The sequence below is a fragment of the Oryctolagus cuniculus genome, chromosome 12, assembly GCF_964237555.1.
Source record: "Oryctolagus cuniculus chromosome 12, mOryCun1.1, whole genome shotgun sequence".
NCBI lineage: Eukaryota > Metazoa > Chordata > Mammalia > Lagomorpha > Leporidae > Oryctolagus > Oryctolagus cuniculus.
Window position 1 is genome coordinate 55,759,874 of NC_091443.1, and position 15,861 is coordinate 55,775,734.

General features: G+C 45.1%; 1 protein-coding gene across 4 annotated transcripts in view; it reads left to right on the forward strand.

Moving 5' to 3' along the window:
- SLC12A6 (solute carrier family 12 member 6) overlaps positions 1-15,861 on the forward strand; it is a 122,521-nt gene that overhangs the window by 103,489 nt on the left and 3,171 nt on the right. For all 4 annotated transcript variants that reach the window (XM_008269264.4, XM_051822107.2, XM_051822108.2 and 1 more), the window contains 12 exons: positions 133-307; positions 595-713; positions 3,797-3,895; positions 6,465-6,584; positions 7,322-7,426; positions 7,854-8,022; positions 9,307-9,502; positions 11,059-11,228; positions 14,049-14,180; positions 14,723-14,830; positions 15,022-15,206; positions 15,564-15,697. In XM_008269264.4, the coding sequence (XP_008267486.1) occupies positions 133-307; positions 595-713; positions 3,797-3,895; positions 6,465-6,584; positions 7,322-7,426; positions 7,854-8,022; positions 9,307-9,502; positions 11,059-11,228; positions 14,049-14,180; positions 14,723-14,830; positions 15,022-15,206; positions 15,564-15,697 (1,712 nt within the window). The remainder of the gene's footprint in view (positions 1-132; positions 308-594; positions 714-3,796; positions 3,896-6,464; positions 6,585-7,321; positions 7,427-7,853; positions 8,023-9,306; positions 9,503-11,058; positions 11,229-14,048; positions 14,181-14,722; positions 14,831-15,021; positions 15,207-15,563; positions 15,698-15,861) is intronic.

Below are 15,861 nucleotides of genomic sequence, written 5' to 3' on the forward strand. Positions count from 1 at the left end.
TCTTAATTTTCAAATCTGTCTCAATTTTGATTCCCTAAAAAGTATGAATTGGAAAATATTGAATGAACATCTCTCTAATCTTTCTGTCTAAAGTTACTTCCAGGTTAAATGTCCCTATTGTTTCTTCTCCAGGTTTGGGGATGCTGTGAAAGGTAATTTGGTGGTAGGCACCTTATCTTGGCCATCCCCATGGGTAATTGTTATTGGCTCATTCTTTTCAACGTGTGGGGCTGGACTTCAGAGCCTCACAGGTGCACCCAGGCTGCTACAGGCCATTGCCAAGGATAACATCATTCCATTTCTAAGGGTGAGTGACCTGTTCTATGCCCTCTTTTTTTCCCAGGTTTTATGAAAAATAATGTGGTCTTTGTGAGCTTAGGAATTAATTACTAGATCGTAAGTGTGGAGACATGAGTGTTTAGCTCAAGATCCTCTAAATCCCTATTATGAGCTTATATATGTGATGGCCGTACAGGTCCTTAAAGTGATCACAGTTGAAACACCTACCGTGCAGATGTCTGAAACTGTGGGACAGAGGAATAGGGAACATTGACTCAACATTCCTGTGCCTGATATTTTCTCTTCTATGTACAGGTTTTTGGTCACAGTAAAGCCAACGGGGAACCCACCTGGGCTTTACTTCTAACTGCTGCTATTGCAGAGCTGGGAATCCTTATCGCCTCCTTGGATCTCGTGGCCCCAATTCTCTCCATGTAAGAGCTAGTTACTCTTTTAAATTACTCTTGCTTAAATGGTATATACATACATATTCACACATACACACAGCTGTAACTTCACTTAATAAATATTCCTGAGAACATTCATGTAAGGCTAACTTTTTAGATTACTGTGTTTTTGTTTTGGTTTCTTTTCTGTACCTACATAACTTCAAAAGTTCTCTGCGGATGACCTTTCTGAGACATTGGCTGTGGGTTCAGCCTGAGCTAATGTCCTGCCCCAAAACGCTGCATTGCATTATTAACATGCTTGGGAGTGCAAACAATGTGGTGCTGCAGGTTAGCCTGCTGCTAGGGATTCCTGAATCCCATCTCAGAGTGCCTGGTTCAATCCTGGCTACTCTACTTCCAATCCAGCTTCCTGCTAATGCACCCCGTGAGACAGCAGATGATGGCTCAACTGCTTGAGTCTCTGCCTTCTACCTGTGAGACCCAAATGGAGTTCTGGGCTCCCAGCTTCTGGGCATTTGGGGAGTCTACCGGTGGATGGAAGATCTCTTTCTCTCTCCCTTTCTCTCTATTGTTCTGCCTTTTTTTTTTATTTTATTTATTTATTTATTTATTTATTTATTTATTTTTTTTTTTTTTTATTTTGACAGGCAGAGTGGACAGTGAGAGAGAGAGACAGAGAGAAAGGTCTTCCTTTGCCGTTGGTTCACCCTCCAATGGCCGCCGCGGCCGGCGCGCTGCGGCCGGCGCACCGCGCTGATCCGATGGCAGGAGCCAGGAGCCAGGTGCTTTTCCTGGTCTCCCATGGGGTGCAGGGCCCAAGCACCTGGGCCATCCTCCACTGCACTCCCTGGCCACAGCAGAGGGCTGGCCTGGAAGAGGGGCAACCGGGACAGAATCCGGCGCCCCGACCGGGACTAGAACCCGGTGTGCCGGCGCCGCTAGGCGGAGGATTAGCCTAGTGAGCCGCGGCGCCGGCCTATTGTTCTGCCTTTTAAACAAATATTCTTTTAAAGAAATTCTTGCATCCCCATATTTAGGTTTGCCAGGAGATTTGAGTGGGAGCGGGTTGTCGAGCTTTCCTCATTTGTAGTGTTAGGAGTGCTAATAAAAGAAGTAAAGCTTTGAAAGGTTTGAGTCTCACACCTGCTCATGGTCATCATCATGCAACTTGCAATACCTGTGAGAAGTGTCAGTCTGCCTATAATCTGAGCAAGTTATGTTAGATGAGAATGTTCAGTGTCACTGCACACTGGTATGAGAGCCATTTACTTCATGGTATGAGTAAACATGTCACCACAAAAATGGAAGGAAAAAAAGTTATTTGCCTCCGTTTCTGATTCCTATAGGTTGTAGCTTTTATTACTATTGTTAGTTTCTATTCATTTGTTCATTTCATTCATTCATTTGCCTGATGGTTTACTATCTACCTATAATATGGTACTCTGTAATGTGCTATGAATACAAGGATGAATGAGGCACAGTCTTTTTTTTTTTTTTTTTTGACAGGCAGAGTGGACAGTGAGAGAGAGAGACAGAGAGAAAGGTCTTCCTTTGCCATTGGTTCACCCTCCAATGGCCGCCGCGGCCGGCGCGCTGCGGCCGGCGCACCGTGCTGATCCGATGGCAGGAGCCAGGAGCCAGGTGCTTTTTCCTGGTCTCCCATAGGGTGCAGGGCACAAGCACCTGGGCCATCCTCCACTGCACTCCCTGGCCACAGCAGAGAGCTGGCCTGGAAGAGGGGCAACTGGGACAGAATCCGGCACCCCGACTGGGACTAGAACCCAGTGTGCCGGCGCCGCTAGGCGGAGGATTAGCCTAATGAGCTGCGGCGCCGGCCCGAGGCACAGTCTTATAAATCAGGAAACCAGTGGGCACGTAGTGTGATGAAACAAATAGTAACATTAGGTACCCTAGGAGCACAAAAGCAAGGCATCGAAATAGACTGAGACTCAAGAGAGATGTCCTTCAGGAAGTGACACCTGCATCTCAAACAATGAAGAACAGTCCAGGCAGGGAATAAGCATAAAGAAACTAGGGGATGAAATTATGTAGCACTTCCAGGATTGAAAATAGCTTAGCTTGTCTACCGTGGGAGGTGCATGTTGGGAGCGGCAGATGGAGAAGTAATGGAGCAGATCACAAAGGACCCGGAACTTTGGCCTGAAAGTAGTGGATAATCTTTCGAAAACAATTGGTACTGTGTTCATAGTTATGTTTTAGAATAATGAACTTGATATAAAAGGTGGATATAAGGAAGCTAAAGTTGAGCTAGAAATGCTATTTGGAAAGAAGAAGTAGGAGTTTGAACTAAGAAGGTGACAGTAGTAGAGTGGAAAATGAAGAAAAAAGTAGAAGGATTTTTAAATAGGTTGAATATTTATGACTTGATACGTGAATCTGGAACAAGAGTGAATAAGGAAGAGGAAACCTTGATTGTCCCAAGAGCAACTGGATAAAGAGTGCTTGTGCCACTGACTTGAGCCAGAGAACATGGGATGATGAGCAGGTTTAAGTTTCTCTATACCCTATGTTATTAAGGGTTAGTGTCTAGAAACAGGCTTCAATATAAAAACTTCTCTATTTAGTTAAAATAACCCTCAAAGAATCACTTGGGGCTGGTGCTGTGGTATAGCAGGTAAAGCTATCACCTGCCATGCTGGCATCCAGTATGGGAACTGGTTCGAGTCCCTGCTGATCCACTTCCAGTCCAAGCTCCCTGGTAATGCACCTGGGAAAGCAATGGAAGATGGCCCAAGTACTTGGGCCCCTGCACACTTGTGGGAGACCTGGAAGAAGCTCCTGGCTTCAAATCAGCCCAGCTCTGGCCGTTGCAGCCATTTGGAGAATGAACAGCAGATGGAAGATACCTCTCTCTCCCCCTCTTCCTTCCCTCCCTCCCTCTCTCTCTCCCCCTCTCTCTCTCCCCCTCTCTCTCTCCCCCTCTCTCTCTCCCCCTCCCTCTCCCTCTTCCTCTCCCGCTCTCTGCCCCCTCCTCCTTCCCCCTGCCCCTACTCCTCTCCCCCTTCTCTGTAACTCTGCCTTTCAAATAAATAAATATTTTAAAAATCACTTTACAGTAAGTCATTCCTCTTATTTTTATCTCCCAGGTTTTTTCTCATGTGTTACCTCTTTGTGAACTTGGCATGTGCCTTGCAAACATTACTTCGAACACCCAACTGGAGACCCCGATTCCGCTACTACCACTGGTAAGTCTGCTTTGCTTCTTCCCCACATTTGGAAAGAACCCGTCGTTGACCTAGAAACCTAGGAAATTATGGGTTTTCAGTACAGTATTTTTCTTGGCCAGCCATTCACTACTGTCTGTTTCAACTTTCAGTTTTCTTATGAATTGCCACCCTTATATTGCATTTTTTTCACTACTATAGTAACTTACAACAACTTCTGAGAATAAAGAACAAAACCACCAACAATAAGTATTTCCAGCCCACTACAATCTTCAAGTTAAAACAACCTTTTCTTTGCATATCTTATTTTCCTGTTTGCCTTTTAACTGAGCACTGGATTCCATCCCTGTCTATGTTTACTCAATATTCTCATCAATTTTCATTCTCAAACACTCTTCCTTATGACAGGTTTACTGAGGGTGAGGTTTAGAGCAAGGTGACCCATGTTCCAGGCTCAGCTCTTGTGCTGCCTAGTTGTAACCTTCAGCAGAGCACATAACCATGTAAACCTTCATTTTACTAAGGGACTAATAACTATTTTTTTTTTTTTTTAGGATTTACAGGTTTATTTACTTGAAAGGCAGAGTAACAGAGAAAGAGGGAGAGAGAGAGAGAGAGATCTTCCCTATGCTGATTCACTCCCCAAATGACCACAACAGCCAAGGCTGGGCTAAGCAGAAGCCAGGAGTCTGGAACACCATACCGGTCTTCCATATGTATGGCAGGGCCCAGGCCCTCAGGCCATCTTCCACTGCTTTCCTGTGCTTGTTAGTAGTAAGCTAAATTGGGAATAGAGCAGCCTGGGACTAAAACCAGAATGCCAGCATCGCAGGCAGCAGCTTAACCTGCTGTACCACTGTGCCAGTCCAGGGACTAGTAACTTTGAAGTGCTCAGTATAATGCCTGGTACATAGTAAAGTTCTGGAAATGTGTTGCTATTGTTGTTGTCATTAACTCTCCCCAGTCCTGCAGAAGCTATCTGTGCGTGTGTGTGTGTGTGTGTGTGTGTGTGTATGTTTAAAGATGCATTTATTTATTTGGAAGGAAGAGTTACAAGGTGAGAGAGAGCGCTTCAGTTTGCTAGTTCACTCTCCAAATGTTTGCACCAACCTGGCCTGGGCCAGGCCGAAGCAGGAGCCTGGAAATCTATCCAGGTCTCCTACATAGATAGAAGGGACCCAAATGCTTGGGACATATTCTGCTTTCCCAAGCACCTGTGCAGGGACCTGGACCAGAAGTTGAGCAGCTCAAACTGGCACCCACATGAGGTGCCAGCATCTCAGGTTCTGGCTCAACGCATTGCACCAAAGTGCTGGCCCCCTGTTAGATTTTGTTTTAACTACCATCCTCATTTCTCTCATAATCAAGAGTCTTTGGGGTTCTCAAAAATTTTCATGTACTTGAGAGGCAGGGGGGTACCTCCCATCTTTGGGTTCATTCCTCAAGTGTCCCCAGTGGCCCCTAGCTGGGGCCAAAGCTGGAAGCTGAGGAACTCATTCCAGGTCCTCTTGAGTGGCAGGAACCCAGTTACTTGAGCCATCACTGCTTCCTCCCAGATCTGCATTAGCAGGAAGCTGGAGTCAGGAGCTGGAGCTGGGGGTTCCAGTGTGGGGCAGAGAGACCAACCGCTGTGCCAGATGCCGGCCTCACCGTTCTTTATGCCCTGTGTGTCTCAGTGGCCACATTCCTGGTTGCTGATTTTCCTAGATCCCTTTCTGGCTTTGCTTTACCAGTAGTGGACAGTGATATGACCTTTATCTGGAACAATTTATATCTTTAACTGATTGTAACACCTCTGGTCCCCTATCTAGCTTTAACTTTAGTTGAAGCTTCATTATGAACTTTTTGTGTGTGTTGCTATTTTGCTCCTGTTACTTTATTTTCTTCTACTCTATTTTTTCATTAGAACCTAATCCCCAAATTAGCAACTCTCCTATTCATTCTTTAAAGTGATTACAGAGCTAGGAAGTTTGTTCTACACACAGAAGATCAGGTAAGTGTAGTTTCCCTGATCAAAACAAGCACTTTATTGCTCTCCCAAGTTTCTCTTGTGTACAGTAAGAAAATTAGTGGCAGTTTTCTCTCAGTGGCTTTTACAATTAAGCTAACAAATGTTCATGAAAGTTTTAGGAATATTTAGGTGAAATTTGTTTTAAAAGATCATAGAGTTATTAACATATCTGACCACATGTCCCATTGCTGCTTTACCCAGAAAGTATTAAGCATCCTCAAAACAACTGATTTTGATGGCATCCCTGTTCGTTTATGTTATTCCAGCCTCCACCAGTACAGGTGGGTTTGGGCTCAGCACAGTTTATTGACTGTTGCCAGTCCATGATGAGGCAGTGATAGAAACTGAGACTAAACATCTAGAAATGTTTAAGCAATTCAACATTGCCATAGCATCCAGGCATGTCATAATTTTTCCGATACCTCAGTTAATGTACTTTATAAAAGTTCTTTCTGTAATAGATAGGAAATTTTTTGAAAATATCTCACCAGAGCCTGTATGAGAAATACCTCTAGCATAGGCTTTTTTAGCTGCTCAGAAAGACATATTTCTGTTTGTGTTTTATTTCCTGTTTTCTAGGGCCCTCTCTTTCATGGGAATGAGTATTTGTCTGGCACTCATGTTCATCTCTTCCTGGTATTATGCCATTGTTGCTATGGTAATTGCTGGCATGATATACAAGTACATTGAGTACCAAGGGTGAGTGTGGATTTTACCTTGATATCTGCTAAACGTACATAAATGGGCTAGTTTAGTTAGAACCAACTCCATGAAAACTACATTTGGGACCCAGGTAGTTTGATTTGTAACTTGTTACACAAATTTGGTACCCCTAATTCTATTAAACATCCTACAGATACAAGTTTTTCATCCCAAGGGGAACCTCTTGAGAAAGAAAGAGTGGGTCAATGAAAAATAAAAGGACACATCTGAGTAAAACTGATAAGTATCAAATGGAGTGTAATACAAATGTGAATATTTTGGCTGATCACTTCAGTCATGGGATTGTCTCTGAAATGAAAAATATATTAGCCCACAATAACTTTGTAATAAGACCTTACTAACAGCTTCCAAAAGTGGAAATAAATAACTTCTTAATTCTAATAGTACTTGAACTCTGAATATATAATAATTTCTGAGTCCCAAGTTGCTGTTGTTGGGTAGATGCACAGAAGGACCAAGTGAGTGACCCATCCAATGTTTGTGCAGTGCAGTCTGGGTGCAGGGTGGTGTTGGTCCGCATTACTAAACTATGAGCATATCAAGGCTAAAGATTTCCAATAGACTGCCTCGTGGGCTCACTATGTTAGTAAAGAGCACTGCATATGCCATTAGTAAAAGTTTTAATCTTCTACCTAGTGCATATGTCACCTTTAGATTAAAAAGTTTATTTCTTGACAATTTAGTTTAAATCTGTCTCCTCCTTTGTCTCTCAGAGCTGAGAAGGAATGGGGTGATGGGATCCGTGGGCTGTCCCTCAGTGCAGCCCGGTTTGCTTTGCTTCGCCTGGAGGAAGGACCTCCACACACTAAGAACTGGAGGTAAAGAAACCAGCTTCACCTTAGTGCTTAGTGACTTTTGACCCATGGTTAACATACAGAAATGTGTGCTTCGTCAATTACAGGAAGAGGAAACAGTATGGCTCAAGGAACTGGTGTGGAGGACCTATTCTGAATGATCCCACACCCGTGGTTCTTTGGGTACCTTTTCAAGGGACTTGTGATCTTAATATTCATAATTGACTGTTTTTTGCGTGAAGTCTGATCAGTCTAAAATGATATTGGAAGCATTCAAAATAACTCAGTGCTCTGACCCTATCATTTCCTCTGATCACTTCCTTCTGCCAAATTACATGTTTTACATGAATCTGCTGAATTAAAGGTGGAATTACCCTTCTGTTTACCAGACCTAAAGTGTGTTCTCTCTTCCTTCTCACCCGCCACCTCCTCCTTCCCCCATTCTCCACAGGCCTCAGTTGCTTGTGTTACTGAAACTAGATGAAGACTTACATGTCAAGCATCCTCGCCTCCTCACTTTCGCCTCACAGCTCAAAGCAGGAAAGGGCCTTACTATCGTGGGCTCAGTCATTGTGGGGAACTTCCTGGAGAACTATGGTGAAGCTTTAGCTGCTGAGCAGGTAAGAGGCAAGACTTACCGGCCTAGTGGTCAGTAGTGAATCCCTTCCCTGAGTGATCTAGGAGATTTCCTGCTTACTGCTGACTTTTGAACACTCCTACCTCCCAAATAATCAGATGAGCCAGAAGGTAGCTTTTTCTTCTTCCTTCCCGTGTAAAGCATTATGAAACTGTGAGCATACCAGGCTCAACATTTCCAATGAACTGCAAGCACTGATCTGAGCCCAAGAGCGGTCCCTAGAACTGTGTGGCGGCTTCTTCGCATCCTTTGGCAAAGGGCAGCGAGCAGCTCCTCCTGCTCTTTCCTCACCCGTTTTTTGTGGCATCACAAGGTCCTTGCCTGCTTCTGAATAGCTGCACCACATATTCATGCTGAACCTGGAGAAGCATAGTTTCACTCTGATGTCTATTATCAAGTAATAAAAGTAATCTTGTTGCTTGATGAAATTTTTAATTGTATTTAAAACCTTTTTATTGAATCTCATTTTAGGATGCTTTAATACTTTAAAATCTAGAAATGCTGAGAAACATTCATCTAGAATGACAGTAAAAATTATTAAAAACAGAGGACCAGACTGTAAATCAGGACAGCCTGGTTCTTTTCCCAGCCACACCACTGACTGACCTGTACCTTTTGGAAAGTCAAATCTTCTTGCACACCATTATTCTCCTTTCTGCTGGGGAGGGTGGATTAGAGTCAGTGAGGTTTCTCCCAGGTTGGCGTGACTACATGAATGAACAGCAGAGCAAATACAAATGCCATCGGTAATCCCGTTAAATTACCTCTTAGAGGGTTATGGGAACTCAGTAGAAAAGCAAGACTTACTGGGACAAGTCCAAAGTGAAACTGCATCACCGACTGAATTTCTAGTAGATAAGCCAGCTGATGCCCGGGGCTGAGGAAGGAAGAAGATGGCGTTCACGCTGGTGAATTCACCCTGGCCAGCTGAACAAGAACAGTGAATATTTACTTCCTGGAGATCTCTGTTCTCTTTTTTTTTTTCTTTTGGAGGGGGTAGTTACAAAGAAAGGAAAAGAAGAAGCAGAATAGAGGAAAAGGTAGAGAAACTATGTGCAGAGGTAAAAATATGTACTAAGCCCTTAATGAACAAAAAAGGATGGTGACATTTCATGGGGGGTAATTTTCACTTTTTGGGCTTTTCTATAGGTTAGTATAGTGTTGTGAAGGGGTGGGCAAGAGTTTAGAAGATAAAATGGAGAGGGAATACTGGGTTTAAAGGTCCAGGGTGAAGCAATTCATTGTTGTGGTTCTGTGACTCTTTCAGACCATAAAGCATCTAATGGAGGCAGAGAGAGTGAAAGGATTCTGCCAGCTGGTGGTGGCCGCTAAGCTGAGAGAGGGCATTTCCCACCTCATCCAGTCCTGCGGCCTCGGGGGCATGAAGCACAACACGGTGGTGATGGGCTGGCCCAATGGCTGGCGCCAAAGCGAAGATGCTCGTGCCTGGAAAACTTTTATTGGTATGAAACATTTCCTATACTAACCCAGGGGCCCAAGTAAGAGATGCAGTCTAATCCTGGTCACCTTACCCCACCCCTTGCTTCCCAGAGACTGTACCATTGCTGGCACATAGCTTTATAAAGTCACCTGAAAACACTACTGGCAATAATAACCTGGTTCTACCTGTTTGTGACCATGAATTGTTTCTCTCTGTCAGGTCATTTATTAATGCATTTAAGAGAGACAGAGTCAGAGATCACCTCTGCACTGGTTCAGTCCCCAAGTGCCACTCCAGATGGGGTTGAATCAGGCTGAATCCAGCATCTGGGAACTCAGTCGTGTCTCCCACCTGGGTGAGAGGGACCTGACCACTTGAGTCATCAGCAGGAAGCTGGAATAGGGAGCATAGCTGGGACTTGAACCCAGGCACTCCGACATGGGATGCAGGTGTCTGAACTCGGTTAACTGCTAAGCCAAGTGCCCACCCCCTCTCTTTCAAGTCCACAATTGCCATGTTCTCATTGATTATTTCCCATACTGTCATCCTCACAGAAATTGGGAGATTATTCCTCAGTATCTCCCAAGATTCACATTTCCCACTTAGAAATTCACAATCAGAATATGTCTAGTAACATAAACTGTGGTTCTCGATCTAATTCTGTTACCTAGTTGGATTTTCTCAGTGGTTTTGTCTGTTTTTTTTGTTTGTTTGTTTGGTTTGTTTTGTTTTGGACAGGCAGAGTTAGAAAGAGACAGAGAGAAAGGTCTTCCTTCTGTTGGTTCACCCCACAAAGAGCCACTAGGGCCAGTGCGCTGCTGCCAGAGTACCGCGCTGATCCGAAGCCAGGAGCCAGGTGCTTCCTCCTGGTCTCCCATGGGGTGCAGGGCCCAAGGACCTGGGCCATCCTCCACTGCCTTCCCGGGCTACAGCAGAGAGCTGGACTGGAAGGGCTGCAAGAGGAGCAGCCTGGACAGAATCGGCGCCGCTGACCGAGAATAGAACCCGGGGTGCTGGCACCGCAGGTGGAGGATTAGCCAAGTAAGCCGTGGCGCCAGCTATCTTTGTTTTTTACATAATGAGGTGTAATCTCTTAGGTAAATAGGACACCTTGTTCACAGAAATGTTACAAGAGCATTATTCTGGCCAGCGCCATGGTTCCCTTGGCTAATCCTCCGCCTACGGTGCCGGCACTCTGGGTTCTAGTCCCGGTTGGGGCACCGGGTACTAGTCCTGGTTGCTCCTCTTCCAGTCCAGCTCTCTGCTGTGGCCCAGGAAGGCAACAGAGGATGGCCCAGGTGCTTGGGTCCTGCACCCGCATGGGACACCAGGAGGAAGTACCTGGCTCCTGGCTTCGGATCGGCGCAGCGCTGGCCGTGACAGCCATTAGGGGAGTGAACCAACGGAGGGAAGACCTTTCTCTCTGTCTCTCTTTCTCTCTCACTATCTAACTCTGCCTGGCAAAAAAATTAAAAAATAAAATAAAACCAAGAGCATTATTCTTGCTTTCCTGACATGGTGGGAAACAAAGCGAGCCTAAGGATTCCTCTGCTCATCCTGGACCTTTTTTCTCCTCAGGCACAGTTCGAGTGACAACTGCTGCCCATCTCGCCCTGCTGGTGGCGAAGAACGTCTCCTTCTTCCCCAGCAATGTGGAGCAGTTTTCTGAGGGCAACATAGACGTGTGGTGGATTGTGCATGATGGGGGGATGCTCATGCTATTACCATTCCTACTGAAACAGCACAAGGTATCATAGACAACTTTGAAGAATCTGTTTCTCCCTTCTGTCCTGGTTCACTAGACTAAATCTTCCTATTTGATGATATAATGTTGTAAGAAGTTAGCACATCTTTATTTATATTTTTTTTTTTGACAGGCAGAGTTAGAGAGACAGAGAGAAAGGTCTTCCTTCTGTTGGTTCACCCCACAAAGAGCCTCTAGGGCTGGCACACAGCACCAGTCCGAAGCCAGGAGCCAGGTGCTTCCTCCTGGTCTCCCATGCAGGTGCAGGGCCCAGGGACTTGGGCCATCCTCTACTGCCTTCCCAGGCCACAGCAGAGAGCTGGACTGGAAGAGGGGCAACTGGGACAGAATGCGGCGCCCCAACCAGGATTAGAACCCGGGGTGCTGGCGCCACAGGCAGAGGATTAGCCTAGTAAGCTGCGGCGCCGGCCAACACATCTTTATTTTTTTAAAATGGGAAATAGGGCAACATTTGGGTACATAGGTTAAAATGTCACCTGGTATGCCCACATCCCATATCAGAGTGCCTGAGTCTCAGCTCTGCTGCAGATTCCAGCTTCCAGCTAATGCTTCCTGGGAAGTGTCAGGTGATGACTTAAGTAACTTGGATCCCTGCCTCCCACATGGGAGACCCCAGTGGAATCCCAGACTCCTGATTTCAGTGTGGCCCAGCTCTGCCTGTTGTGGGTATTTGGAGAATGAACCAGCAGATGGGAGATGTCTTTGTGCCTTGCAAATAAATAAAAATCTCTCAAATACTAGAAACCTAAAGTATATGCGTGTATATATGTGTATTTCACACACACATACATGCTCATCCTTTGCTAAGACTAATTAAACTGAAATTTAAAATAGTAAATAATATAGTCTGCATGATGTCATTGATCTCTTGATGTATCACGAGTCAAGGAATAAACAAACTGGGTGTCTCCCACTTTACTCACCACATGTGCTGGGGTTTTTCCCACACATCAAACAAGCTGGGGTTTTGCGGTCAACACCAGCAGGGTGTCCTCTACTTCAGCGCAACTCTGACACTGTCTTCCTGGGGGCAGCATCATATCCCACAGATTGAGGATAAGTCCCACAAGGCTACCTGCTATTTGGAATGCAAATTGCAAGGTCCAGGTGGTTTTACCTGTGTGTGTGTGTGTGTGTGTGTGTGTGTGTGTGTTTATTTGGACAGAGTAGACAGAGACAGAGAGAAAGGTCTTCCTTTACCATTGGTTCACCCTCCAATGGCCGCCATGGCTGGCGTGCTGTGGAGGGCGCACCACGCTGATCCAAAGCCAGGAGCCAGGTGGTCTCCCATGCGGGTGCAGGGCCCAAGGACCTGGGCCATCCTCCACTGCACTCCCAGGCCACAGCAGAGAGCTGGTCTGGAAGAGGGGCAACCGGGACAGAATCCAGCGCCCCGACCGGGACTAGAACCCTGTGTGCTGGCGCCGTGGGCGGAGGATTAGCCTGTTGAGCTGTGGCGCCAGCCTACCTGTGCTTCTTACTGACCTACTTAAAAACTGGGGTGCCACAACTCCCTCCTTAGGTTCAGTTAAGGTGCCAGAGTGACTCACAGAGCTTAGGGAAACACCTATTCATTATAAAGGATTTTAAAAATTTATTTCTTTATTTGAAATGCAGAAAGGGAAAGACAGAGTCATCTGCCATCTGCTAGTCCCCTCCCCAGTGGCCCTGACAGTTGGTACTGGGCCGGGCCAAAGCCAGGAGCCAGGAAATACATCAGAGCCTCACACGTGGGTAGCACTGGGGCCATCTTTCTCTTCCCAGGCATATTAACAGGGAGCTAGATCAGAAGAGGAGCAACATCACAGGTGTTAGCTTAACGGACCTGTCAAGGTTATTTTAAAGGATACAAATGAAAAGATGCAGGGCTGGCATAGTGGATTAAGCTGCCTCCTGCAATGCTGGCTGGCATCCAAATGGGCACTGGTTCATGTCCTGGCTGCTCCATTTCTGATCTAGCTTCCTGCTAATGCACCTGTGAAAGCAGCAGAAGCTGGCCCAAGTGCTTAGGCCTCAACATCCATGTGGGAGACCCAGTTGAAGCTCCTGGCTTCAACCAGGCCCAGCCCCAGCCATTGTGGCCATCAGGAGAGTGAACTAGTGAATGGAAGATATCTCTTTCCTGTCTCTTTTCTCTCTCTAACAAAAGAACGAAAGAAGGGGCGAAGGAAGGAAGGAGAAAGGGAAGGGAAGATGCACAGAGGGCCACATGAGGGAAGGGGCTCTCCCTGGGAGCTGTGCCCTGCAGGATTCTCGACGTTTGGCTCTCTGACACCACTCCTTTCAGGCTTTGGTGGAGGCTTCATTACACAGGCACAGTTGAATAATCACTGGCTACCTTCAGCCCCTTTCATCTTCCTAGGGGTTGGAGAATGAGGTTTAAAGTCCCAGCCCACTGATCCTGCTTGGTCATTCTGGTGACCAGGCCCCATCCTGAAACTGCCTTGGGGCAGCCAACTACCAGTCATTAGCATTAAAAAACACTCCTACCACTTTGAAGATTCCTAGAATTTTAGGAATATATGCGAGGAAACAGGGACAAAGACCAGCTGTGTATTTCATATCATAGCATCCTTCTTTTCCTTTGCCAGTTTTTTCTTAAGAGATTAAAGAATTCCTTAGAACTATTTAATGTTACTCTGTCTTTTGTCCTAGTGCAATAATTCAGTAAGCAGGAAGCTAGGAACAAATATCCTCATACTATACAGAAGATTGTTCTAGGCTAAAATGCCTTGTGTTTTGGAAACCAACTCCTTTTGACTTCTTGGACCTAATTTTCCATGTATGTATGGCGCCCTGTCAGGTGTGGCGAAAATGTAGCATCCGGATCTTCACAGTAGCCCAGCTAGAAGACAACAGTATCCAGATGAAGAAGGACCTGGCTACCTTCCTGTATCATCTGCGCATTGAAGCAGAGGTGGAGGTGGTAGAGATGGTGAGGAAGCAGAGACCACCCTCCCCCCACCCCCCAGCCTCCACCCTGTCCTGCTAGAACCTCTTCTGGTTTGGGAAATTATTTAGCTGTAAATGTGGATGAATGTCCTAGTTCCAACAAAACCCTAGTTGGTTGACCTAGATAAGTAATATATGTATGTGATATATGTTTGGTGTTGCTTTTCGATCTTGCTTTTTTGTTTATTTCACAGCCTTTATATTCCTGATTATAGTTTTAATAGTTTTTAATTCATATTTATGATTACACGACTTTGCTTTTTATAACCTGGTAGTAATTTTAAAAAGCACTTGAGTTCATGTTTTGTGTTTTTTGTGGTGGTTAGACTATAGAAAAGACCTTCAGGGCTTCTAGATTGTATCTACAACCTAAAATAACATGTAGCTCAAAAACTGGACAAAATAAGGGTGAAACTTAGGTTGATAGGATACTTTTCTGGTTTAAGTTAGTGGGAATAAAAATGTGTAACTCACTTTTCTTTCTCCTTTGTGCTTTCTGCCCACCTGGTATGCTATTTGTGGCAGCACGACAGTGACATCTCAGCTTATACTTATGAGCGCACCCTGATGATGGAGCAGAGGTCCCAGATGCTGCGGCACATGAGGCTCTCCAAAACAGAGCGCGACAGAGAGGTGAGACCCTGCTTCCATCTAAGCCCAGCCCCATGAAGTCTGTAGGTATAACAGTTGATACTGTATTTGTTTTAATAGGGCAACAATCTTTTTCCATCTTATTCCACTATAACACCACTACTGTTTCAAAATAATTAAAGATGAAGCATGAGGCAAAATTAGGTAGAATAACTGTGTTGGACTTTCCTTAGGCCCAATTGGTAAAAGACCGGAACTCAATGCTACGACTAACCAGCATTGGCTCAGATGAAGATGAAGAGACAGAAACCTATCAGGAGAAGGTGCACATGACTTGGACAAAAGACAAGTACATGGCATCCCGGGGGCAAAAAGCCAAGTCGATGGAAGGATTCCAGGATCTGCTTAACATGCGTCCGTGAGTTTTCCCACATAATAGAATTCTCATCAATGACAAAGGTGTGACTTTGCCTAGACACAAAGGATAGTCTGTTCATTTCACTCCAAATCCAGCTATCTCTATTGTTTGCGTGTGCAGATTAACTCCCAATTAACACTGTACACAAGTACATCCTTCTTTCTCTCCATGTAGCTCATATCTGTAGTGTGTCCCTGGTATAATACAAGCAAACATTAAATGAGAAAACCCAGGATATTATTATCATATGGAAATACTTTTATATTATCAATATCAAGAAGAAAAACTCTGGATCTTGAGAATGACTATAGCTAGTTTTCTCTTTGCCTTAACTACTTCTATTTCTCCCTGACCCAGAGACCAGTCAAATGTGAGGCGGATGCATACAGCAGTGAAGCTCAATGAGGTTATAGTTAACAAGTCCCATGAAGCCAAGCTGGTTCTGTTGAATATGCCAGGGCCACCCCGAAACCCTGAAGGTGATGAAAACTGTATCCTTTTGAAGAGTGGAGTTGCCAGTAGGGAAATTCTTCTTAGCCTTTTCTTAAGTGAGACATTTCCTCTTTGAGGAAGGAAGCCTTAAACTTCTCAGGCAGGGTTTCATGCAAAATTATAAGACTGATTAAGCTTTTTGTGAGTTTCCCAATTTTTAAGG